This window comes from Camelus bactrianus, chromosome 8 (assembly GCF_048773025.1).
Source record: "Camelus bactrianus isolate YW-2024 breed Bactrian camel chromosome 8, ASM4877302v1, whole genome shotgun sequence".
Lineage (NCBI taxonomy): Eukaryota > Metazoa > Chordata > Mammalia > Artiodactyla > Camelidae > Camelus > Camelus bactrianus.
In genome coordinates, this window is record NC_133546.1 from 33,860,839 (window position 1) to 33,888,437 (window position 27,599).

General features: G+C 35.4%; 1 protein-coding gene across 3 annotated transcripts in view; it reads right to left on the reverse strand.

Moving 5' to 3' along the window:
* The window catches only part of NKAIN2 (sodium/potassium transporting ATPase interacting 2), an 853,276-nt gene that overhangs the window by 362,456 nt on the left and 463,221 nt on the right, over nucleotides 1-27,599 (reverse strand). For 2 of the 3 annotated variants that reach the window (XR_006728492.2, XM_010965506.3), the window contains exon 3: nucleotides 18,276-18,356. The exons of the other annotated variant lie outside the window; for it this stretch is intronic. Coding sequence is in view for 1 of the 2 variants with exons in the window: in XM_010965506.3 (XP_010963808.2) it covers nucleotides 18,276-18,356 (81 nt within the window). In the remaining variant the exon portion in view is untranslated. The remainder of the gene's footprint in view (nucleotides 1-18,275; nucleotides 18,357-27,599) is intronic. 3 annotated transcript variants of the gene reach the window in all.

Consider the following 27,599-nt stretch of genomic DNA (forward strand, 5'->3'; position numbering starts at 1 on the left):
ACTGAATTTATAAAGAAGGGAACTGATTACATACATGATGGCAGAATGGAGAAGTGGCACCGGGAATGTTGAGGACGAGCAAAAACTAGCAGGAACAGAAAACCACTCCCAGTTCCAGACTGGAGACAGAGAACAGAGGCAGTGCTGATGGAACCCCGACCGGAGGCTTCTGTTAGAACCTGCAACCACAGTTAAGTACAACCAGCAGGACACAGAGGAGATGGGGTCATGCCTAGGATCGCTGGCATTCGGGGAGAGGAAATGAGATATATGGATTCTCATTTTTTTTTTTTTTTTGCCAATTTTCCACCAATCAGAAGAGCACCACTGGCTAAACTTAGAGAGAAGCCAGGTGATATGGAGCCTGAAAAGGTCAGGTCTCTTGAGATTTAAAGCAGAACACTAATATCCCAGGGTCCTATTCCCGGTTCACAGAGATCCAATGACAGGAGACCCGGCAGGGTAGACCAGCATGAGCCTAGCCAATGCCCAATGGTCAGAGAAGGGCACAGGGCCATTGACGTAAAAATCTGAGGATGGAAAGAGGACACAGAGTGAAAAGAAAAAAAAAAAAAAAAGACGATGGAGGAAGTGGATCTGAGTATCAGAGGTGGTAGGATCTAGACCTCCTGCGTTTAGCCTCCACTAGCAAAAACGATGTTTGATAGATGCCACATTGTTTGGGTCTTGCACCTATCAGAGCATGAGGAATTTCCATCAGGCATAGCTGAGACACTGCTTTCCCTGTGGAATCAGCGTGTCTACTCCAGCACCCAAGCTGGCAGCTAGACCAGAGGCTTCAGCCTTCCCACTACACGACAGAACTGACCTTGAGGATAGCCCCGGCAGTTCAGGTAACACATTCCTTCTCTGCAGCTTGTGCAAAATCAGTGACTCTGCTGCAGCCGGGTTCATGAAGGGTTTCAAGTTTCCCAGGGAAGGACTTGCACAAGCCCTGTTACCTCATGAGGAGGCCTTACTTCGCCACCCCTGCTTGGACAGGCTCATGACTACCTCGGTCTTTAACGGAACAGAAATTTAAAACCACACAGCTGTGTAGTGCCACAAATCCAAACTGCAGCTGCCTCGCCATCTCCATCCCCACCAACCAGGAGGGCATCAGTGCTGGTGCAAGGGGCATGGTTGACACACGTGCAGAGTTCAGATAAGCCCAGCTTTTCTCTCTGATTCTAGAAGGCACAGACACCCCAGACATGTAAACGAAAGGAGGCTGGGGTCTAATGCGAGCTCTTAGAGTCCTTCTCTGAACATCAGTGAGGTCCTAAAGTCATTTCCATATTATACATGCTCTATTATGGTACTCATCACACAGCACTGCAATTACATTTTAATTACTCATCTTCCCTGCTAGACTAGAAAATATGAGCAGAAGACCTGGGTCTGATTTGCTTGTTGCCATGACCCTTGGGCCTAGGTACAGGATTAATGCTCAAAAATATTTATTGACAAAAAGAAAGGAACTGAGGATTGCCATGATAGAATATTGGTGAATGACATGATATGAAGATTTTTGAAACATTGTTTCAAAGCATCCAATGTCAAAGACGATGCTGACATTGAATGACACCTGTTTTTAGTGATAGTTTATGTCTTCCATCTATAAGGCTTGACTAAACTTCTTGCTAAAGCAACATTTTGCTGGCTCCATGGATCAGGAAACTTTATTTGTAATCCAAAACCCATATTAAATGAATGACATAATATAATATTGTTTACCAAGCATCCATCAACAGTGCTGACAATACCAAAGTTCCTTCACTGAGAAGGATTTGTTGATTAAGAAGTTAATTTGTAGGGAAGTAAGGTCAAATTTAACCAATAGATCCATTTTAAAGGCAACATGTCTTCTTTTATAAATTAGAACACCTCTAGATAAAAACAAACATCATTAATAGCCTGGATTTTTATGTCATTTTCCCATAAAACACTAAACATCAAAGATAAATTATACTTAATATTAGACAAATACTTCTTTAAAAACGTGGCTCTAAGAGGCATCTTATTATTTGTCTTGTATTGTGTTGGGAAGAATGGAGCTGGTTGTGAGGAGGGCATTTAAATGTGCGGCAAGCTTATAGGCACTGACATAAGAACATTTATCCCTGTCGTGTGTTCTTGGATTTAATAAAGAGAAAAAAACCTTCAAATTTGAAAATATGGATCAAATTAAATTTGCTTTGAGGAAATATATAGTGCACACATTCGAGACTAATTCTCCTTGTAAGGAGGTATTTAATACAATCTTTTAATGTACGAATGTATTTCACACTGTGGGGTTCTATCTGCTTAGCATTTGCCCATTTTTTTATAAAAACATTTTGCATTATTCAAACCAAAAAATAAACAGTAGATCAAAAACAACTTATGTTCTTTGCTGTAAAAATTGTTGACTCAAATGTATTACAGTAATCTCACTGAGAAGCCATTTTCCGAATCTCATTTAATCATACTTGGATAAAAGGAAATCATTTTGTATGTCTTTGCATGTATGCATGTGGCTCAAAGGAAGTGAATATGGTATGTGATTTGTGTTTTAGCAGGGCCTGGTTTTTGTCAGAGTTGTGAATTTGTAACTTTTTTTGTTTAAGCAGTATTATATCTCCAGTTAGGGGGCTCTGAAATATCTTCAAATTCCTCCCCAAATCTTAAAACTGTTCACTGTTCCTATGGCCTTTCCTGCTATCTACAATCAGAATTCTTCCTTACATTCTACATTCAGACTCCAGTATAAGCCACGCACAGGCACCCGTAGATGCGATGTCTCTCGGGGGGTCTATATTTGAACCAAGAGCAAAGGCTTAACCTAGAGATTAAGTTCTAGATAAAATGCAAGGCAGCCCTGAAGCTTTTGAGCCATTAGGTTCCTGATGGAGGCCTGGGAGTCATGCTCTGAGGAAAGAGGTGCTTCCTCTGACTAGAGAGTTCTCTGCTTCTTCATTCAGAAAATGTCCTTCTCCCCTTTCTTCCTGAATTCTGCATTTCTTTCACTTCCTAAGATGATGATGGTATCAACCATATCGTCTCACGAACTGATGGAAGCTAACAGAGAATATCATTACCCTGGCTGAATGAGAAACAGCTTTTCCAATTATCATCTGCTCTACCTCAATATTTTTTCTGGTTTGATTCTTCATCTGTTATGTAGAATCTGTGACTGTTCTTTTTGGAATAGGTACTGATACCTAAATGAGATGAAATCCATCTGGCTGAGCAAAAGCAGATGTCAGAGCACAGTAATACCTTTATTGAGCTTATTAAAGTGTTACCACTTCATTAATTCACGTTAATGCAATATTCATTTAATTAATGCATATAATTGATCAATTTGTTAGCCTGTTTATGTAACAAATATATAGAGAGCACCTACTGGCACTGTTCTCAGTGCTTAGAAGACTCAAATGAAAAAGAAAAGCCCCTTTTTTAAAGGGAGAAATAGACATTACACAAGTCAACAAATAAATGTAAGAAGTAATGCCAGACTACGGTAAGTGCTATCATTAGAAGTAAAGATAGATAACAGAAGTGAGAGCTGGAGGAGCCATTTTTGACCCAATAGTCTAAGAAGATCTTTTTGAAGAGGGGACCCTTTACTGGAGGCCTAAATGAAGCGTCCTCGGGCATGAAAAGGTCTGAGAACAAGGCTCTGGGCTGAGGAAATTACCCATAATAAGGACCTGAGACAAGAATGTTCACAGAGGGTTGAGGAACAGCAGAAGGGAGCAGGCTGGAGAGGAGGCTGCAAGGTGCACAGGGGCAGGAAGAAGCAGCGGAGCCCAGCAGGAGTCATTTCAGATGGTGCCTTGCACGCCATTGTGTTAAATGCTTTCCTACAGAAGAATCTTCCTTATTATAGCTTTAGAACTATTTTTCTGATTTTAAAAGGACGGTAAATTAAGCCACATATGGGTAACTCATATCTTACTAAAACATACTCTAACTGTTGGATATTTAGGTTGTTACCAGATATCCCCCCCAATATATATGTGTAAGGCTTTTACAACTTTGCACATAACACTCTGTCCCAGTTTCTAATTATAGCTATGGCAGGACACTTTAAAGTTGCTTCTTAATTACCAATAACTTGTTTAAAAACAAACATGACTTAAAACCTCATTGTAGAGAAATAATGTAGAAAGCTGACGCTAAATAAGCTTATTCAAAGTCAGTTCTCTGAGTCTAATTTGCTTAATTGGTTCAAAAGAACATGGTGCTAAAGCAGTAACAGTTACAGGCGAATGGCTGTGTTGGCTTACAGCACTGCGGCTCAGCCTAACCAGCAGGCATCTCTAAGTTTCATAGGTCATAAGTAACACTTGTCAACCATGCTGATGGCTCAGCATGTCCCTATCACTATTATTAGAAAATCAATGTTAAGTCCATTCTCCTGGCTCAATCCATCCATAGACACTTCCTCTCCGCACCCCCCCCCCCAATCCCTGACTCCTTACCCCTTTACCACCCAGATGGATGATTCATGCCTTTTATTTTACTGGAGCACATTGAAACAACTGAAAGAGTTTGTTTATTGTCTCACCACCAAGTCTACCAGATTGCCTGCATCTATACCCATCAGCTCTGAATTTTCTCCTTGCAGTAGATGCACTGCACTGTCCCTGTTCCTATCTAAGGTCAAACCCTCCACCTTAGCACTGGACCCTGTCTTCTCTCAGCTACTCAAGAACTTAGTTCTTACACCAATCATTTCTCCCCCTCATTAGATTGTTTCCATCAGCATGCAAACGTGCTACAATATCTGCACTCAACAAAGCATATGAACACAAGCAAACCTCCCTAGACGTCCCTCCGTCTCTCGCTGCAGCCCTATTTCTCTACTCCTTACAGTCCTTGAAGAAGCTGGCTGTACTTACTGTCTTCATTTTCTCACCTCAGCTCCTTTAATAAAGCTTTTGTTAGTATTCCTCTGCCAAATTCACTGTTTGCAAAGTCAAGGATAACTTCCACTTTGCCATATTTAATATTCAGTTTCCAATCCTCATTCTTCTCACAATTTATCATCCCTCTCTCTAGGAAGGGCACCTCCTCCAGCAAGTGGAGAGCTTCAGGAAAAACAATTGCAGATCCAACAGACTCTGGAGATCTAAGAGGTGATAGATGTCACAGACAGACTGCCTGCCTATGCTCCAAGTCTTTCCTCTCCATGTTGTTTTTCCTTCAAACACATTCTGGGAGAATATAATTTGAAATTTGGTCCAAAACATGATCAAATAATGATTTGGATTACAGAATATTCTGTGAGAATGTGAAATTCCAAGGCTAAATTTCTTTCATTAACAATATTTTGTATGATCATTTACATTACTTTGTCGTGAGAGTTTTTTGTAGCACCAGTGAATTCCAGTTTCTTCTTTTTTCTGAATATGCAATTTTATTTTCCTCCTTTTTCAAACTACCTATGTCTTCAGATTGAGTAATTCCAGAGTTGTCAGGGAAAATACTAGGGTTTTCATTTCATTTGCATTTTAGTTTGACTGTTTGATAATCTTTTCCAAATGGGATCATGTCCCTTCTGCCCCCGTAGAGAGATTTTGATCTTATGCAATACTCAAGAGAATGGAATCATTCAGAAAATAAAATACTTACAACCAGGAAAGTGATCTAAACCTGGAAAATATTATAACCCTTATAAATCACATTTATGATGTCTTTCTTTCTTTCTTTCTTTTTTTTTTTTCTCGCATGACCTGGACTGGCTTTTTTTTTGGTTGGGGGGAAGGAATTAGGGTTGTTTATCTTTTTTTAAGTAGGGATTGAACCTAAGACCTTGTGCATGCTAAGCACACACTCCACCACTGAGCTATACACTCTCCTCTCTTTTTTTCACTTTTCTAAAAGAAACCTATAAAACTGCTACAACTCTCATTTTTAATAAATGATGTAATTAGTCACAGACGGGGGGCCCATCTTTCCAAGGTTAGAAGATTGCAGCAAAACACTCTTTTCTTATCATTGCATAAGCAATTATGAATTTTTTTACATTTTACATTCACATCCATTATGCCTATTAGATAACATGTTTATTAGATAATATTCTATTAGATCATATTCTGCTATCTTTCATTATGCTGATTAGATAATATTCTGCTATCTTTGTTTTGAAAATGGTGCTTCTGGCTTTACAACTTTTGAGGAATATCTTAAAGAGAAAAAAATTCCCAGTAGTTCTGATTATTTGGTTGTTTGGCAATATTAAACTCAGCTTTTTTTTTCCCCCATTGAGAAGAAGGAAACAGGAAGCAAAAGGACAAGAAGAATTGGACTCATTACGCCTCACGCTATGATGCCACAGTTAACATACTATATAAATGCGTTAAAAAGTCAGCAGTAGGGGATCTGGATGTACAGAAAGTTTAATGGATTAATTTTTGCGCTCATGAAGTTGGAGTGCAAAAGCTCCAATCCATCCATTTCGCAGGCTGCCTGACAAATCTAGTGCATGGGGAGCACCCTCATGGGGACCTCAGCCCTTCTGAGGGCCTCGCCAGCTACAGCTCTCTTCAGGAGCAACTGCGGAGTGTGCCAAATTGTGTGACATTGGTTCCCCTCTCGGGACTAACTGAGAGCACCAAACTCATTCTCACTTGTGATTCAAATAAAAGATTTGAGGACCTGTCACTGGAGATTTTTCGGGCAGAGTGGAAGAGGGACAGAGTGTCTCTATGGTATCAATGCAGCTCCTTCACTATAAGATGCCTAGTTTTTACACCATGAGAAAGGATGACATTTCTTGAAATACCTCCTAATTACTTCAGTTTTATATATTATACTACCTGTGAGTGTGAAAACCCTAGAGTCCTGCAATTACCATTAGACTCGTTCCTCTAGCAGGTTACATGTGCTAATGAAGGAAAAAACCTAATTATAATTCTATAAATGGCTGTTTATCAGTGAGTCACCCTCCTCCTTTTACCCTTCTAAGCTACTTTTCTGGCTGCATCAGGCTGTATACACATTCTGCTTTTTTAAATGTTGAAAACGAATCTTTAAAGAGGAGAAGGGGGAGTAACACTTCGAATGCTACTTTGGAATGTAGAGCAACGTCAATATTTTAAAACTTCTTCATACAGTTCTCAATCAGGAAAGAGATTCAAAGAGCCTCATTTTCTTTGTATTGCTTTACATCTAATCGCGGTATTTACTAAACATTGCTCCCTGGTTACCTATAGTGAAATGAACTACTGATCCAAATGTTTAACTGCATTTTCCATGTAAATTTTAAATATAGGACAGAATAGAGGAGGTTTGTTACCATATCAAAGGCATGGAACTTATTTGCTCTTTTTGGCCAAATAACCCTGGCTGCTAGAAGCAGAAAAAATTGATTTATTTCACTATTTAATATCCCTTGAGTTGTATTTTTCTATAATTTCCCACAGTTCATCAAAGCATCAATTGTCCTTGAGTGAATTCACAGACAAAGAGATTGACATTCTGCCCTCCAAAGCTAATCTGGCAACTGTCAATCCCAATTTAGTTGCCAAATGAGTTCCAGGGGTCATGTTAGGATGATGCTTTACATTGAAGACGGGGATTTTGATAAGGTTATCCCAGCCTGAAAACACACTCAGGGCTGGGGTGGACCATCCTGAATTGGACATAATTCTTTAGTAAATTCTGTCACTATTTCAGGATCTAAGAGCCCACTTAATACAAGATCATTCTAATCTAGACAAATTATTTCATAGTTTTTAAAAAAAATTATAGTGGTTTTCAGTTTCTTTTTTAAATCCAAATATTTCTAAATTTAAAGCCATGGAATTCTTAATGCAAACAAATGCTTTACTTTTACACGGCTTTCTGAATGATAAACCCAGAAAGAGCATAGCTGTTTTAATATGGCATAGAATAAAAAATTGCTGTTCTAGGTGATCCCTGACTAGGCTTTGAAGACAAAAGGGATGGCAATTACTTAGACCACATTTGTATCTGTTTTCTTTTTATTTCCAGCAGGATGCTATCTTTGAATATTTATCTCTGTGCTTTTATTTTCCGTACTTAACTTTTGCAAACTTTACCTGTTGAGTCAGTGACATCCTTCTTGCTTCAAAGAGAATTAAACCATTGTTTTAATAAGAATGCAAAAAGAAAAAAAGTGGTTGATGCTTAATCATTTGTTTTGACCTCCAAAAGAAACTCTCAAAGCCCACATCAGAAATAAAAGCTTTGAAACCAAAGCTTTTGATTTATAAGAGAAAATAAAAGGTTAACTGAAAAAAGTTTGGGTAAGGAAAACTGCACGTAGTGTACTTATTAAGAATGAATTAGAAAGAGAACAGATAAGGCCAAAAAAGCCCAAATCTAGGGAGAACAGATTAGGAGGAGCTGGAGTAGCGGGGAGAGGATGTGCCTTTGAATGAGTAGAAGCTCTTCAACGTGGAAAGCAGCAGAGTCAACATTCTGAGGCTGTCACGTTGAACTCTGCCAGCAGCATGGAGACCCAGAGGAGTCAAGTCAATACCTGGAGACCATTCTGCTATTCCAGGGAGCACAGGTTGACTGTTCTCATTGCTCTGCGGGAAGACCTTCTACCAACATCTTACATGCATGGCGCCTGTGAATCACCCAATAGAAACAGTGCCTGCTCACGCCCCAAGACTCTACTAATACTCACGGAGATTCTACCGTGTGGAAGGTTCATTCTCCTTTCAATACCCAAGATGCTTTTAAGCCCCACAAAAGAAAGGATGAGATTCTTAACACCCACAGGGGCCTTTGACGGGGGAATTACCAAGAGGGAAAGACATCAAAGTAAGAAAGTACAAATTAGGGCAGCTAATTTACCAGAGTCACAGACACTGTGTATGCCATCTAGCTCTTGTGGAGAAAGAGAAAGCAAATCAAGTATTAGAGGAAATAGTAGGCATGTGAAATGGTTTACACTGTTTTAACCACAAGAGTAAGAAGGCAGAAATCCAAGCGAGAATTCTCAGTACCTTTGTGACTCTCAATGAGGGCTTCATGGAGTATATATAAGACTTCTGTAACACTGGGAATAGGTGTCCTCAGCTTCTGGAAATTCAATTATAATTTTTAGAAAAGTATGCACATAAAATAAAATCAGAGGCATGGCCATTCATGGTCTAGTCAGCTATACTGTGTACAAAGGTATGGGGAGGTTTCTGGAAAGGATTCTGCCACATAAATGAAGAATATGTATGATTTGGGTATTAAAAGATGAATTGAAGCACAAATTCTCCCCAGAGCTCTGGACAATCCAGTTTCTTGCTTCACTTGACACCTGGGTTAGAGTCAGTGTTAAGTAATAGAAAGAAGCCAGAAACCAGGAACATTCCTTGTGCTCTGTCTAAAGGTCCCAGGTAATTTAATCCTTACAAAGCAAAGAATATTCAATGAACAAATAAGAACGTCATCACGCGGGAGTTTGTTAGGGGTAAAACAACTCAGGCCTCACGCCAAAGGAGGCAGCACCTGTACTTTAAAAAGACCTCTAAATGATTCATATGATCGTTACTCTGGAGAAGTACTGACCAGCTGCTCAGCTTTTTCCTTGCCCTCCTACCACAGAGCGCTGGGCACAGCCCTGACAGATGCAGATTCCATGCAACAGTGCAGTAGGAGGGAGCACTTCCAGCAGTTTTATTTGGGGGAACTAGACAGTTACTGAAATCTACTTTACTACAATTTGATTTCATCCCAGTGAACACTGTTCATATATCTGGCATTTCCCTTTGTCTTGAGGATGAATGAAACATGTTCCCTACATTGAAGAAGGGACAGTTAAGCAAACAGGTCATTAGAATACATTGATAAGAGCAACCTGTTAACATTTGTTTTATGATGTATCAAATGGGCTTATTTAGAAACATCTAAAAACATTTAATCCAGTAATCTGTAAGTTATTTGACAATCACATATGTCTCCAATAAATGTTATATTGGATTCATAAGATGAGATGGGAGACATTCCCATCTCATTCTTTGAAAAAGTTTGTGTAAATTTACTATAACAATTTTACATGTTTTTAGGAATTCACTAGTGAAGCTATGTGGACATGATTTTTTTTTCTGTCAAAAGGTTTTGATTAATGATTCAGCCCCTTAATGGATAAAAGAGTATTCAGGTTCATAATTTATTTTAAGTTGTATTTTTCAAAAAATGTGTCCACTTCATTCTGATTGTCAGATATATTGGCTTAATCTTTTTCATAATATACTCTCTCACTACCTAATCTATATGGTCCTTTGTAATATTAGTAAAATATGGTTTTACTTAATTTTCCCTTGATCTTTCTTGATAGGGTTTTTAAAAATCAATTTTATGAACATTTTTAAAGAAATAATTTGGCTTTACTAATTTTTTTCCTGCTGTATGTTCATTGAGCTCTTCTCTAATCTTCATTATTTCAATCCTTCTACTTTGGGGGGAGTTCATTTGCTGTTCCTGTACTAACTTCTGGATACGGAAGCTTAGATCATTAATTATTCAGCATTTCTTCTCTTTTAATATCTACATAGAAGGCCATACAGTTTACTCTAAGTAACTCTTTAGCTTCATGTCCCCAAGATTTGATCTGTTCAAAACATTTTTTAATCTTCATTATAACCTATTGGGCCCATAATTTATTTGAGAGTGTACTGCTTAATTTCTAAGCAATCAGGTTTTCTAGCTTAATTCCACAGTGGTCAGGGAATGCTGGCTAAATAATGGTAAATCGTCCTATATTTTGACAATTCTATGTTTTGAATCATTTTATAACTGAATATTCTATATGCCTTTGAAAATAATATATTCATATTTATTTTTTGGTATAGCATTCTATGTATGCCAATTAAGTCTGCTGGGTTATGTATATATTTCACATCCTCTGAATTTTGATCTGATTGATGTATTCAGAGAGGAGTTTTAAAATCTCCCACTGTGATTGTGGATATGGCTATTTCTCCTTTTAATTCTGTCAATTTTTGCTGTATATATTTTGAAGCTATTTTATTCACGTAATTCTGATGGCAATTATCTTCATGTGGATTGACCTTTTTATGACGTACCCTCTTTTTAGTTTTTAGTAATGCTTCTTGCCTTAAACACTACTATGTGTAATATGAAAATTATTACACTTTTTGTGTGTGTTCCCATGGTATATATTTTCTAAACTTTTTAATTTAAATACTTATATTCAAGGTTTATCTCTTATAGACAACATATACACAGGTTTTGTATCTTCATCTAGATTGACAATCTTAGTCTTTTAACTGGAGTATTTTATTTATTTACATTTAATATAATTATAGATATATTGGGATTATTTCATCTATCTTGGTATTTTTCTCTTGTTGAACTGCCCTTTTTTTGTGAGCTTCTCTCCTTAGTTCCACTTGTTAATCAGTTATTTCTATTTAATTTTTTCACCCATAGTTGGTCTTTGGTACCTATGCTTTCTTTTAGTCATTACTCTAGAAATTATTAATCTTTGAACTATTATAATCTAATATAAACATTACCTTTACCATTTCTATAATGCTAGAAACTCAGAACACTTTCACTCCTTTCAACCTTTTGTATTATTGTTGTCACCCATTTTAGTTCTACAAAATATGAATTCTGAAAGATTTTACTAGTAAGATTTTGTGTTTTTTTACTCACATATTTATCCTTTCTATTATCTTTTTTCTTTCCTGAAAATTCATTTATCTCTCTAGGATGTTTTCCCTTCTGTCTGAAGAACTTCTTTTAGTATTTCTTTTAGTGCATGTTCGCTACTAATGAATTATCTTAGTTCTTGTTGTCTGAAAATGCTTTTATTTCGCTTTTATTATTGAAGAATATTTTTGCAGAGTATTGGATTCTAGGCTGTCACTTTTAAAGCACATTACAGGTGCCATTCAATTGCCTTCTGGAGTCACTATTTCCGTTGAAAAGTCAATTGTCGGTCGGTCTCTTTGTAGTTCCTTTGAAGGTAATACGTATTTTATCTTTGGTGGCTTTTAAGATTTTTTTCTTGGACTTTAATTTTCAACAGTGCTACGAGTCTATATCTGGATGTGATTTTCTTCATATTTATTCCACTTGAGATCTGAAATTCTTCAATCTGTGGGTTGATGTAATCAGTTTTGGAAAACTCTGTCGTTATCACTTCAGATGTTGCTTCTGTCCAATTCTATCTTTCCTCTCCTTCAAGTGTTTCAACTATTTGTATATTGCATCTTTAGCTGAGTCCCATATGTTTCTGACATCCTTTTAATAGTTTTATTCTTACCTTTTTGTGTTTATCAACCTCTCTCAGGGCTTCAGTTGGATATTTTCTATTGACCCATCATCCTCCAGTTCACCTATCTTGTCCTCCACCATTTTAAATCTACTATCAAACACAGCTAATGTGTTCTTAATTTTAAATATTACATTTTTTCAGTTATGGAATTTCCATTTTATTCTTTCTTTAGATTCCAATCCTCTTAGGGTAAATTCTTCACCTTTCAATATATTAGTTCTAGTTTTTTCCATTTTTTCCTTCAACATTTTAAGAACTTACCAGGTAATTACAATGTCTGAGTCACCTGTTGGTCTGTTTCCATTGTCTATTTTTTTCTTCACTCTTAGTACTGAGGTTCTCTCTTTTAGCATGTGTAGGAACTTTCAGTTACCTGATATCATCCATATAAATAAATTATAAGATGATGCTATCTTTCTAGTAGGGTATTTTTCCCTTTCCCTATGCTAGACAGAAAAAGTGATGGCTGATTAGCTTTATTTCACTCAAGGACTGTGCTGAGTTGAGCCTGGATTTTAGCCCTGGTAATGTTTAGTGTACCTCTCCTTTCTGCCTGACTTGTTACCCAGGATTTCTCAACTGTAACTCTAGTTTATTCTGCATAGCCCCTCTCTGATCTTCAATCTCCATTTTGTAAGATTGTCAAAAAATTTTAACTCTGCTTTTCAATCTTTCCATTTAGACTTTCAGCCTTATACAGAATTCATCAAACGCCCTAACAAGAAAATCGTCTGTGTGTTGGAGGCCCTTTCCCTTAAAGCTATGCTGATTTATACATAGCCCAGAAATAACCTTCTGTGGGTTTCAAGCTGGGATTCTTAGCCTCCTTCTCCAACCAGAATCAGCAAATGCCCCCAGAGTATAGCACCTTCTAAAGGTTACCTTGTCTTTTCCCCAAGTATCATTACTTCAGCACATCTCTACTGTTTTTGATTTGTTGTTGTCCAAGGTTTACAACACACACACATACACACACACACAAACACTATGTAAATAATAAAAACATGTGCTTCTTGCTTCATCTCATGGTCAATCTGTAAAGATTTCTGTAGCCTCTCCAACACAAAAATTTTTTTCTTCTTTTATTTATTTTTTGAAATGAATTTTGCATTTTTTTTCTCTTCTTCTCTGAGTAAGAAGTGAATTAAGGCAGTTGGATTCTTTGGGGATGATGATAAATCTTTTTGGACATGTTGAATTTAAGGTGACAATGGAATTGACATGACACAAGCAGAAAGTTGGAGATGTGTGATTTTAACTTAGCAACAAGGTCAGGACTGAAGATACAAATCTGGTAGATACATGTGTAGAGATGATAGTTTAAATTATGGCAGTGAATTGCATTTTCAAGTAAAAGACTGTAAACAGAGAAACAGAAATGTCCAAAGACCCTATTCCTCATTTTAGGGGTCTTAAAAGGAAGTGGAAAAAAGTAAGCAAACAAAAGAGACCTGAAGAAGAAAATGAGCAGTTTAAGTCAATGCACTATTAACAGAAACAAGAGAATAGAGGCAGTTACAGTTTGGCCAAATTATCATAAGTTGGTTCGTTTCTATTTTGGGGGGAAATTATATCATATTTAATTGTTAATAACATGTAGTACACTTACCCTACATCCGAAAGAAAAATCAATATTGATAATTGGAAAATAAATTTTTTCTAATTTATTTAGAGATAGTTAATTGAAGTTTTCTTAGACTACCTGCATTTTATAGTAAGAAAAGTAAAATATTTAAAAAAATGAATCTAATTAATTACCTCTTTTAGCCTTAAGTCAATTATCAGAGGTATTCTTCATTAGTAATTGCAAAGATTTTTTACTTTTTGAAGAACAGCATCAATTCAAATAAAAAAATGACTATAACAGATGTCTCTCCCTACCACCTTTTTCCATATGAAATCATAACAGCAAATTTTGATACAAGCATTGATTTCACTGAGAAGAAAATATCCAAACAGCAGATGCCTCTCAAATGAATAATTCATTTTTTATACAAGGAATAAAACTGGGATTGTTGCAATAGTACATTGTTCCACACAGCACTCGCATGTGGTTTTAAGGATTTACTTCCTATTTCCTACACTGTATGACAGGTTTTTTCCTCTTCCTGTCTCTTACATTTGCAAGACTTTCATTCCTCAAAGCTTAAATAGGCCACATTCTTACATGGCCTTTTTATATACCAATTTTTTAAATAAAAATTTATATCTAGATCTCAGAAGCAACTATCAAAATTATTAAAACATGACAGCTTCCCAGACGTTGCTATTAAAAGCATTCATTAGGTTTAATTGATTGCTTTAGGCTATGTTTAACAAGATAAGTTCCTGACAATATAATGAAGCCTGAGAGATATATACCTGCATCCCTAGTATCAAAGGGTTAAATACCAACAAATTGGGTTGTTTTAAGTGTAAAATAATCCCTTAGTTACTCCTTCATGATCTGTAAGTTAATTGCCTTATTTCTAAAGATAGGCAGTACATCATTTATTAACCGTGCCCATGACTTACAAAAGTAGAAACCTAGATCTCAAAAGAGTCATATAAAAAAAGTGTTAGGGTAGAATCTCAGCCTATGAGTAATTTACAATTGTAATACCAATTTCAACAGAATACAGTTTTTTTCAGATACCACAAGAGCACTCATTTTATCCTGTGTATAACTATTCAAAAACTATTTCATAAATTTCACTTTCCCAACTGATGTACCTAATAGGTGAGTTGCCGTGTTCTATGTGTTTTCCTTCTAACTAACAATGTACTTTGACGTTAACTACAGAACAAATAGCAGATCTCTTCTATTTTCAAAATTACTCAACTAAGTAGATAGTTGGAATTAGTTCCTATTTCTCTCTATTTGATTTGTGAGCAAGAGAATCACAACTAACCAGAATAATACCACAGAACAATAAGACTATTTACATGAGGAGTTCTCAAAACTATTAACCCAATAGAGCAGGTCACATTCAATACTCAAAGGCAGCTGCCTACAAAGTTAGCAAACACTTTGGGTTATAAATTATGCCATCTCTGTTTCATTAACAGAACATCTATTAAAATATCATCCCAGAAAGTAACACACTGTAGAATGTTTTAAGATATTTGGTTACAACACTAATATCTAAACCATTAATGGAAATAATGTGGAAATAATTATTATGCAATATATATGTTTATTTGTTGCTGTCATATTATATACTAATTTATGATATTCCAAAATTTTTTTGATATCACTGAGATAAAATTTTTTAAAAGCAGTTTCTCGAGTTGATTTGTTTTACTTTTTCTTAAATCTCATGGGTATAATAATTAAAATGTATTAATTGATAATTTAATAGTAATGCTGGATTCACATAGAATTTTTGATGAACAAAATGTATTATCTATACAGTTATGTGTACGAAGAGAACTGAAGGTCAGCCAGGTCAGTCCTGTGTATCATATTATTGTAATTAAGTCATTTTCATTCCTAACCAGGTTGGTTAATGACGCTAACACCCGTCCCTCTTATAAGTACATGGCAGGCAGTTTATCAGTAAAAGCAGAAAGACACTGGAAAATGACAGCACAAAATTCTAACCTTTAAGGGATGACTAAAGTTTGCCTTACTGTTTTACCTCTTTTCATCACTTCTTGCCAATACTTATTATGAAGGAATCACCTCTTTACAAAATGTTTTACGGAAATAAATACACTTCTTTCGCCTATATAAAAACCACAGAATTTCCTCCCTGATTCTACTTCCCATATTTCTCTTTTAGCCTCAAACAAACTGACCCATTCATATGGTCAAACGATTTTATTTTTTTGGTGAGGTGAGGGAAAAAAAAGCAGTTTATATTCTGTAATCTAAGTATTATCAGCAGTTTCAGAACTCCCATTTTTGAGCTTTCATATATTGGTACATTTTTCAATCACCACTGCTTCCTTCTGGCACTGTATTACTTGAAGAATGTGAGGCAGTTGCAGAAGCTAAAGAATTAAACGGCATAAATACACCTTTCTCAAACCCTCTGAGTAGGAAAGGGAGGAAAAACCGGTAAAGATAACAATATAACTTTGCCCTTTATGGTTTTCCTTTAGATTATTTGTTAAAAGGAAATTACTAAATTTTCACGTGCTCTGCAGAGCCTAGCCTTGGTTTATAAGATGAAAAGTAAAGGAACTATTATTAACTGCTTCATTGCCACGGGAGAGTCGTTACCTGTCTATGTGCATCAGAAGAATTCTTACTCGTTTGGGTTGTAACTGTCTTGAACCCTAATGTTTAGGATGTGCCCTCACTGTGGTTTCAATGCCCATGTCCAAGGTCATGAGATCGCAAGCTTTATTCTGTGCCTGCAGTCATCGTGTGGAACAATAAGCAAAATCACAGAACATTTGTGCAGCCAGCTTAGCTCAAATCTCTCTCCATTTTTTTTTTTTAATATTAAACAAACTCTCTGGTCTGCTAGATCATTTTACTCAGCCAATAAGCCTGAATACCTGTCTTCCAATTATTGAGGTGATTATTTAAAATCAAAAATGTCATTATAAGTCATTTTAGTGAGGAATCTCTTTGAACAAAGTGGATTATACAGCAGAGATGTATAAATTGGGTAAAGGAATTCAAGTCTCGGGAAGCACGTTTGCTTTCCTGGCATAGAGGGAATGTGAGTTTGAAGTAGGAAATTAAGTGTCCTTCCTAGATCTGCTTGAACAATTCCTTTTTATTGTTCACGGCATCTTTGGGAAAGGACTACCTGCTGCTAAGAGCGTGCAACACGATGCCCAGCAAGAATCTCAGAAAGGCCATCCACCAGGGCAGATTTTGCAGGAGGCCACAGTGAGGACTTGTCCAAAATCTTATTATAAAACTATAGGTTCCAAAAACGTTGGGTCTATCTCATACTGTAACATTAACCTCTTATTTTATCCCTCATCATTTTCCATTGAAAAGAAAAAATAAAGTTAAGATTATTTATATTCAGTATTGCAGTTGAATAATAAATACACATACCTGAAAATGCTCAGTGTGATTTTTGAAACTCCTGGATGCTAGATTATAAATGTGTATTACCATTATCCCCACCCCCTGCCCCACAAGATACATAGTCCTGCAAAGGTAGTTTCTGGCAACTTTTTAGCTGTTTTAGCCTTTTAAAGCAGATTATCATCTCTGGGCTTTAAAAATGTCAACATCTTCACAGGGTCTTCCTGCTCTAAGGGACAGAGAGGTAAAAGAACATTTTACAATATGTATCTTTGAAAGTCAGTATGAAGTAGTACAAGTCTACAACTCTCTCAAGTGTCTCAAACAAGATTAATTACTATTTTGAGTGGATTATCTCATTAGATTTATATGCTGTCAATGGCGTTCCGACAGAAGGATGTTGGTTTTAGAACTCTACAAACGGCATTATTTCAGTAGGAAAGCCACCGATGTTAGAAATATAAAAGCAACACACTCATTCAAACACAAAAACACACTCACATGAGGACAGCACAAAATAAAGAAACCTAAACGAAAAAGTATTTTAAGTCTTTCCTAGACTATTTTATATCATTTATGTAAATAAATTACATCCCTCTGGTAATATTTTATTCAAATAAAACCCATTAATTGTTTGAATTATTATGCTACTATTTGGGTCCAATCAAGAAAAATTTTTTAGAGTAATAAGCAAACTAAGTGATTTCAAAAACCTTCAAGATTTTATCTCTGAAAAAATTCCTATTCTGCTTCAGAAATCTCTCATCAGTCAATATCTTATAAGTACACAGCATGGTCATTGTAATAATCAATATTTCACATTAGTTTTGTGTAAGATAATAAAAACACTTTTTAATGACACACTGAAACATGTCTTGGATGGGAGAAATGCAGAGAGGTAGAGGAAGACACCTTTCAATTTACCTTCATTCGAGGTGCATCTAAGTGACAAGAGCAGGGTGAGACTCTGCCTTACTTAGGAAGAGGCTTGTTAACACACAACTGATGACTCAGGCAAATCAGATGGCAAATTACCTTTGAGAGGTCCCCAGCCTCCAAATAGAAGCAGATAACAAACACGTTCCATGTAACCCAGAGGACCAGCCAGACAGCATACTGCAGAAAAGCAAGAGTGAAATAACGTATAATTAATTTTGAATCAGCTGAGTAAGATTTAAATAGAACTTGAACTTTTGAACACCAGATCTTAAGATGAGTGGGAAATACTAGATATTGCTTCTTTCTAGGGAATAGGATGAGATGTACATTTATCTCTAGTTTGATTTTTTTTCTTCACTGTTATGAACGCTTACAATATTACAGCTCAAATTTGCTTAGGGACAATTATTTTTGGGGGGGTTAGACAAAAGAAACAGTATCCCACATTTCTGTTTCAAGGAGGAATGCTTATGGTTTCCACACATCTACAAACATGATGCCCCAACAGATATACCAACCACAATTTGTCAGAAAGAGAACCCTTATCTTCCTTTAGCAAGATCAGCCCCATGTGCGATAACATAGAATCTTTCCACAAGTTATCTAGGGTCATCTTCAAATCAGTCTTCATACCTCTGTCCCATCTAATCAGCTTTCCCTCTCTGGCATCTTCTTTTCATTGATCTCTTCGCCTTCTTATTTTTTTCTCTCATGATCTCCCATTACATTGATCATCTAGTTTTTATTCCTGATTTTATTCTGTTGTCTATTCAGTGTGCTTTCTTCACCAATAACAAATTTTTCTTACCAAGACATAGTCCTGAGCATTCAATTAACTAAAACTTATTAAGCCCCTAGAAGGAAACATGCTAGACAGACACTGAAGACACAAAAACTAATGATAAATTCTCTGTGAATTCAAGTCAAGTGAAAAGACAAGAAAAGAGACGATTCTTACACAAGAATTATAAAAAAAGATATGTAGTCTGAGCTCAAGGAAGGAAGACAGGGAGGAGTGGTTAACCTATCCTGAGAGAAGGTAGTCCTGCAAAGTTTAACAGAACTTTCCACTTTCCATAAGAGGTGGACCAAGTTGACTTACGAATTTTACCAAATAAAAATGTAAGGGGTCAGAAGGGCTACAGTGGTGGGGGTGCCGTAAAGAAAGAAAGCTGCAAGTGTAAATTTTTAAAAAACGGGACAAGAGGCTACCATGTCAGTCCTCTGCTAAATGAATATCAATGGTGCCCATTCTTTATATGGTGAGATCCAAAGTTTTTATTTTATAGTTCAAGGACCTCCATAATCTTGTGCCATGTTATCTTTCCAGACACGTGTTTTAGTTCATCTCTCAAATCATTATGGATTACATATACATTGGATTACTTGCTGCTCCATGCACATGGAAAGATATTTCTCACCTCTGTGCCATTTTGTATGTTATTCTTTATCCTTTAATAATTTTTCTTTTCCCAAGGTACTTCTCTTCCCACCCATCAATATTTCATTTTTCTTCAGAGGTCAATATAAATATCATCGCATGAGTGATATCCAACTGGAAACAGCATACTCCTACTACAATAAGATCTTGCTTCCTCAAATTTCATTCCAAATGTCTTATATCTAATTGTGTATTTTCTTTCAGTGCACAATGATAAGCTCCTTGAGGGAAAACAATTATTTCAATTTATGTTTATATCCCCACGTTGCTAACTTAGTACTTTGCACAAAAAAAGGTACCCAGAAAACACTTTGTTAGTCAATAATTGAATGAGGCACAGCCTGGAGAAAATCTTAACTATTTTCAGAAGCAAAACTCCTTCCACCCCTCCCAGATCAGGCTTTTATGAGAATACTAAGATCATTTATGTAGTGTGAAGACTGAGAGCCCTAAATGATGAGTTTATGTAATAATAAATTGTGACTCAGCTGTTTTCCAGGTGATGTGTTCATCTGACTGCTGAATATGTGCATTGCTCAGTGAGAATAAAGTAAGGGCAAAATTAAATGGTCCAAGACAAAAGAAGGGGTTTGGGAGGTGAGGGCTATGGACTGGAAATAGGGTCAAGAAGCTGAACAGGCTGTGGTAAGGAACTTCAGTTCTAGAACAGAGATCTCATGAGACATCTAAGTTTGCTCAGCATTATAAGGTGTGAATTCACCTCACAAAATTTTTTTAAATGCTAAAATCTAAACTTATTGGACTGTTTTTCAGATTTTGATATTAGTTTTAGAATATAATGGAGCGCTGTGTCCTACTTTAAGAGTAAATAGGTGAAGGGGGAAAAAGTGCCCATAAGTTCCTGTGATTTGGTTTAAGTGTTTGTAAGAAAGAAAGAAAACATGATTGGTCGAAGTGTTTTATCATGTTCTTTGTTCCTCGTGGCACACTTTCCCTACCTTACTTTTAAATGGAGAGCTAAATAAGCACAATTTACTAAAAGCCAAAATAGCAGGATAAGTAAAATACTTGGTAAGGGTGGTTGAAACAGACTGTATTACATACATTAAATATTCCTGAAAACTTGTCATTGGTAGGCAGGTTTCCTAATGAGGCATTAAAGAATGTCAATAGAAAAGGTATAGCTTTTCTATTTTGCAACTGAAATTATATTCTAAGATCGTAAAATGCTGAAAATATTCTCTGTATCCATGTAGTACCCACGGCTATAATCACTACTTCACTATATATTAAATACATAATGAGAATTTGGAATTTTCATTCAGATTAATTTAAATATCACTCGTACGAAGTTACTTATAGCCATATGTATGTGTATGTGCAAATGTAAATTATACTTAGTTTTGTTAAAAATTTGAGCTGAAAAATTTATGCTGTAGTCACCAAAGTTAATAATTTTATGGAAAGATAGGTAAGATAATAGGTTACATGCAAATAAATTGCGTGTAGAGATTAAGAAGAACTTGGGACCAAAAGTCTGGGTCACTTAGGAGCTCTGTGGCTACATTCGAGTCTCACTACAGTTTACTTTCCTCAAATGTAAAACAGTCTTAGTAATAGTAGCAAACTCATGTGGTTTATATGGAGATGGATTGACAGAATGTTTGAAAGTACTCAACGTTTGAGTTCTTACTACATGTTGCTATTTTATTATGATAATTACGTTACATCATCTCCTCTCCTTATTTCAGTAATACGTCAGTAATCTCCACATTTTTATTTCTTTAGAATACTAAAAAATATACTTTTTACATTAATTTATGCAAAATATTTTTCCATCTAAATGAACTTGCATGAAACATATTCTTCCCTAGAATAAGTTTCTTTTTTGATACATTAATGCTAATATTGATGGATGAAACAAATCTTTTTTCATTTGGCTTCATTAAAACAATAATTTATTATTTCTGATTAGCCACACTACATAATTATAAAGCATTTTCTATATCATACTTTATGAGTTGCTCTTTCACGGCATTTACTAGTAACAGTTTTGTTCTTTTTTGTCTCATTTGTCCTACAGTAATCCAGCATTTACTTGCATTATTTTCATTTTATTGCATACTTCATTACCAACCAGTTAGCCTGCAATACACTCTACTTCATTAGAGATTTACAAAAGAGAATTAGCACCTTTAGTGGTGTGGCACTTTAATAACACACAGATGCCCATACCAATGCTATAGAGGGTAGTCCTGCATTTGGATCATTATCCAAAGGAAGGGTTTTACCTAATTTAACTTTATCTCACTTAACTTGACTCATTAACTTTCTCTCATTTAACTTTCTTATACTTCCTTTGTTCATTCCCTTTTCTTTTTATTATCCTTTTCTGTACTTGCTTTTCTCATTTTAGTAGTGGCATTTATGTAAATAAAATCTTTTCTAATTGGATGGTGCTTAGTTGTCTAAATATCGATGAGGAGTTTGCATTCCCTTGTAATTTGGCCTATGAATGACTTTTGTCAATGAACTCTGTCATTCACACTGTTCTTAAAATTGCTCAGCATAATTATTTAAGCGTAAAGATTCAGTACTAACTTCCCAGGTGCTACAGCTAGTTGATGTGATATAATTGACAATTGCTCAGTTTGAATATAATTGAAAATGATGTCCTGCCTAGGAGAGATCAGCTAACATGATAACAAAGTACCACACTTGCCAGACAGCACGTAACTTGTTTTCTGCTATAAGACTATGTTTTTTTTAGCTTAAACTTTTCTTGTAAAAAAAATGACATTTTATGTTTAAGCTATGAGATATTATCTGTGATGATAGACTAATTCATTGTATGATGAAATTCACTTTTTAAGGGTTGATTTCTGTAGGACTAAGTAGACCAGGCAAGAGGTTGATTCAACTTGAGTCTCCAGCTAAATGGCTAAAATCACCAGCTGAAAAAGGTTGAAGTGAATCATCATGGATTCCTTGTTGTATTTGGGGCTCCAGTTGTAACTGAGCAGGTCCCTCTGGGGCCTTCAGTGCAGACCCTTGTGCCATGGTCTCTGCTTTATCTCCTCTCTGAAGTATCTGATGCACATTTCCTGACTTGTTTTACAGAAGCGAAAGCCTCCACCAAGTGGAAGATGTTAACTACATGATGACCATGTGCACAGAGCCCCCAGGCCTCCTGGAGTCCAAGGGTTGATATAACCCCCGTGACACTGCCCTGTTACCTCGCTACCAACCAACCAGAGATCTGTGCACAAGCTGATCACACAGGCGACCGCTCTCCCTCACCTGGCCTTTAAAAATCTTGCTGAAACCCTTCAGGGAATTTGGGAGCACAGGCTACCTGTCCTTGTGCTGGTGCCTTTACAATAAATGCTGCATTTCCCTTCACCACAGCCTGGTGTCTGCAGATTGGCTTTGCTGTGCCCAGGTGAGCGGCCCCAAGTTTGGTTAAGTAACACAATGACAAAGTCAAATTAGCTGTATAACATGAAAGTTAGTTAAGGCTGTCAATCATGATAGGCCAAAATATTGGACAGGTCCAGAAACAAGGTATAGCAACCATTGTATGACTTTATGTCGTTATTACATAATAATCAGAAGGATGTTGCCTCAAACTGAAAGCCTGATAAACATTTTATTGGAAAGTAATGAGTCACATCTTAATGACAGTGCCACCGTTTTCCATCTCTCTCTCTCTTAAAATAAAGCTGCCTGAAGTCCGTATTTATTTTTATTTTTAAAGCATATTTAACATACACAAAACATGAGTTTTAGCATCAATTTTTCAAATTTTCTTGTACACACATACACAGATACAGTTTTTCCATTTTTATTTGAATTACATTCAATTTATAAACCACTTTGAGAAAAACTGGAATTTTTATGGCATTGTATTTCAAATAATTCCTTCTTCGAAAAGATTCTGGTAAAATGAGGCTATTATTTAAAACAAATGATTTTTCCTATCTTTCTCACTAATTCATACTAATTCTAAAATCAATTTCTGGAGAAACCAGAGTTGCCTTTATAACTTTAATGGTTCAGAAGCAAGCATTACTTGAAATGGAAATTTAAAATTAAATTTTTGGTGTATCTGGATTTTAAAATTTATAATCTGTTTTTCCTTTATGTCTGGAGATGGAGAAATACTGGAATAATGTATTAATAGAAAATATTACTTTTTTCAAAGGAAATTCTTTTTTTATTTAGGCATTTTTTTGATACCAGAGAACTTCTCATGCAAAACGTTACTAAGTTAAATACTGAATAATAACTATATTATTATTCTAATTATGTTTAACTTGCACCTTTAAAAATGTTTCTGCATGAAAATGATTTTTCTTGGATTCTCAAAGAAGTATCTTTCTTACAAATTTCTCTTTTTTATTATTTGTTTTCTTTCTCCTTCATTTCCTCCTTCCTTTTTTCCATTCTTTTTTTTTTTTTTCCTATAATACATTTAGGCTGCAGTTGGACTGCAAACTTCTTGAGGGTAGAGATTCTATTTTTGTTAGCATACACACACAAAAAGCCTAGTATAACATATGTATGAGAGAGTGAGAGAGGATGAGAGAAAGAGAGAGAGAGAGAGAAAGAATGAAACAAGTAAATATATATAAACAGTTAAATTATATTAGTGACTTTCTCTTAAAAACTACTACAGTTTAGAAAACTATTATTCAATAATATTATCATAATTACTAGAAGATACAAATGGCTAGTACAATCCAAGCATCAGTCACGTTATTTAATAAATGCTTAAAGTAGAAAAGGAGTTGTGGCATTGAATCAGTTCATATTTATTAAGCACCAACTGGAGGTAAGTGACTACAACTGATGCTGGAGAGAAATATTACAGGATGTAACTGAGTGACTTAACTTCCCTAAAACAACTTGTGTTTATCATCAATGTGCAGTTGGTGCGATCTATGGAAATGGTTTCAGGTATGATTATTTTTACCGGGAAATAACACTCACATCAGCTCACCAATATCACTGATATTTTGCTGATAGTACAAAAGTGTAAAGGTAATCAGGTCTAATGAACTGTGATAGAAGCACTTCTAAGGAGCACTGTATTAGCAAATTATGTCTTAAAAAAACAACTCCTTTAAGCAACAGTTTAGAATTATTAACAATCAAGTGTTTTAATATTTTACCATGAAAATATTTTAATAGATATAAATGTATGCTCACAAAACAAATACCCCTGGTGAAAATGATTGGACTATATTCATCTTTTGCTCAAAGTTAATTCTATTTTCGCTTTATTTCCTCATCTTCAACAGCAGCATCATTTAACCTGCTGAGGCATTCTCGTAACTTTCTCATCTATTGTTAGGATAAAAAAGAACACAAGTGGCCCCCCAAAAGCAGCTTATTTTCTAATTTTTGATGATCTTATGACCAATGACTGTCTGCTTCATGATGTAAATACTGTCTCCTAATTCATAAATCCTGTTACATCAGCTTCATGCTATAAAGATCTTCACTTAAGTGAGATAACTAAATAAAGTAAAATACTCTTATAATTATTTGTTTGACCAAGGATGAAGGCTCTGATCAAGCAATCAGTCAGAATCTGATAAAATTCCAATTCTAATTATACATCATGCTGCAGATCATAGAGGAAGACAGATTTCTACCTTCTTATTTTACCAATACTGCTATAATATGTGTTCAAGCGTGCTTGTGATTTTTTGTTTACGTACATATTTTAAAACATATAGCTTTTAGTTCATTTTATAATAATTTATTAAATTTTCCTTCAGTTATAGAAATTTGTTTTTTTAATTTTTAAGAAAATCTTATGGTTTGGGGGGAGGTAATTATGTTTATTTATTTATTATTATTTTTTAGTGGAGGGTAGGGGATTGAATCCAGGACCTCATGCATGCAAGGCATGTACTCTACCATTCAGCTATATCCTCTTGCCCCAGAAATTTCTTACTGTAGAAAATATTTAAAATTTTGAGCATCAGAAATGAGAAGCTAAGAAAATTCTATACTTAGATATAATCACTGGTATCATTTTAGTGTACATGTTTCCATTCTTTTTTCTATGAATATATGTTTAAATTACATATGTTTAAATTAAATAGGTATCCCTTGCTCTATATTCTGTTACCTGATTTTTTTACACATGATTAAAATGTCTCTGAGTATTCCGCAACATATGTTGCAGTTCAACGATGTGCTAGGAAACATTCAACTAATTCCCTATTATTTAAGTTCTTGTGCTTTTCTTATTGTTCTATTTTGTTCAATTCCCATAAATTTGGATTTTGCTTAAAAAATGTTTAGTTTACTTTGACATATTAAATCATACCTGAAAAGATTTTGCTTAAATGGGCTATTTCTAAGACAGATTATAAATGTTAGAATATCCAACAGGCATTATTTTAATGAACATATAAACATGGCTATTAAATTTTACACAACTCCAAATAAAAACAGAATCCCCAAAGGCATTCTATTCTTCTTGAAGCAAAAAGTAGAAAAATAATTCCCTTTGATTGAAAAAACAATGATACTCATTCAGCATGAAGACACCTGTATATAACTAATTTCCTTCCTTTTAAATCATGCAAAATATTTCAAAGATATTTACAGCCCTACACCCCTAAGGCTAGAAGAACTCCACTGAAAGAACTTTTGATACTAAATAATAATAAATCAAGTTATATTGGAATATTCTAATTGACATACGCAAATAAGAGATTTGAAGGGCTAATAAAACATAAGAACTAGTGAGAAAATACCAGTCTACACTTTTAAAAGCTGAAATTTGTGCAGCTTAAGAATAATATTAATTTTATTTATGTATATTTGTTCATATAGCAGGGTTTTAAGATGTAGACATGTAATACATAGATCTTAAAATGATATGTGAGAGAAAAAGATCTCCTTCAATCTACTGAAAAATATTGTCACATTTTCACACCTCGTGCTTAGAAGTGACATCAAACAGCAGTATTCATTTTTTTCCAATCAGCAAATAATTTAGAAGTCATATTTATTGATCTTGATTTTTGAAATCTCAGTTAAAGAACTCTAAAGAGTGGTTTTTCCTGGGTTGAAGCTTCTTGAGCTAGCCCAGCAACACTAAAGGAAATGAAATTGCCCCTGGTTCTCGTTATCTAGGAATCTGAAGATCACAGTCAAGGCGATAATATAATTCATTAAAAAAATTATCATGTGAATTCAACAATTTTTATATATCTAATACTGTTTTTATTCCATTACTTTGATGTCCCCAACTTTCTGTGCACAAAATGGCAGACTGAAAAATGGCCTTCCCAAAGGTATTCACATTCAAATTCCTGGGACTTGTGAATGTTACTTTACATAGCAAAACAAACAAACAAAAACTTAGTAGATGTGATTGCTAAAGATTTTGTGAGGGGAGATTATCCTGGATTAGCTGGGTAGCCCCAAGGTAATCATGTATATCTTGTAGGTGGGAGGCAGATGAAAAGCTACACACATAAATAGAAAATATGAAGAGAGCAGACACATTTAAAGATTGTAGTGATGTGGCCACAAGCCAAGGCATCCTATAGCTACCAGAAGCTGGAAGAGGCAAGAACCAGATTTCTCCTTAGAGCCTCTGGAGGTATTGAGCCTTGAGTCGGGCTCAGTGATAATGACTTCAGCCTTTTGGACTCCAGAAATGTGAGAGAATGAATTTCTGCTGTTTTAAGTCACCAAGTCTGTGTGAATTTGTTATAGCAGCACAGGAAACTAATACACCCATCCAAATCTTCCCTTCCTTCTTCCATTGACCTATCAATGAAATGCAACCCTAAATACTTGTGGAGAAATGCAATTATCTTCAAAATTAAGATCCACTCTTTTGGAGCAATTATATCACAGCTTCAGCAGTAGTCTATTGCTAATCTCTGAATATCATGCAAATATAAATACCTTGTTTTACTTACATGCCTTATGCAATTCCTGTAACAAGCCTCTGATGGGAAATGAAGTATTTTGGCTTTATGAGT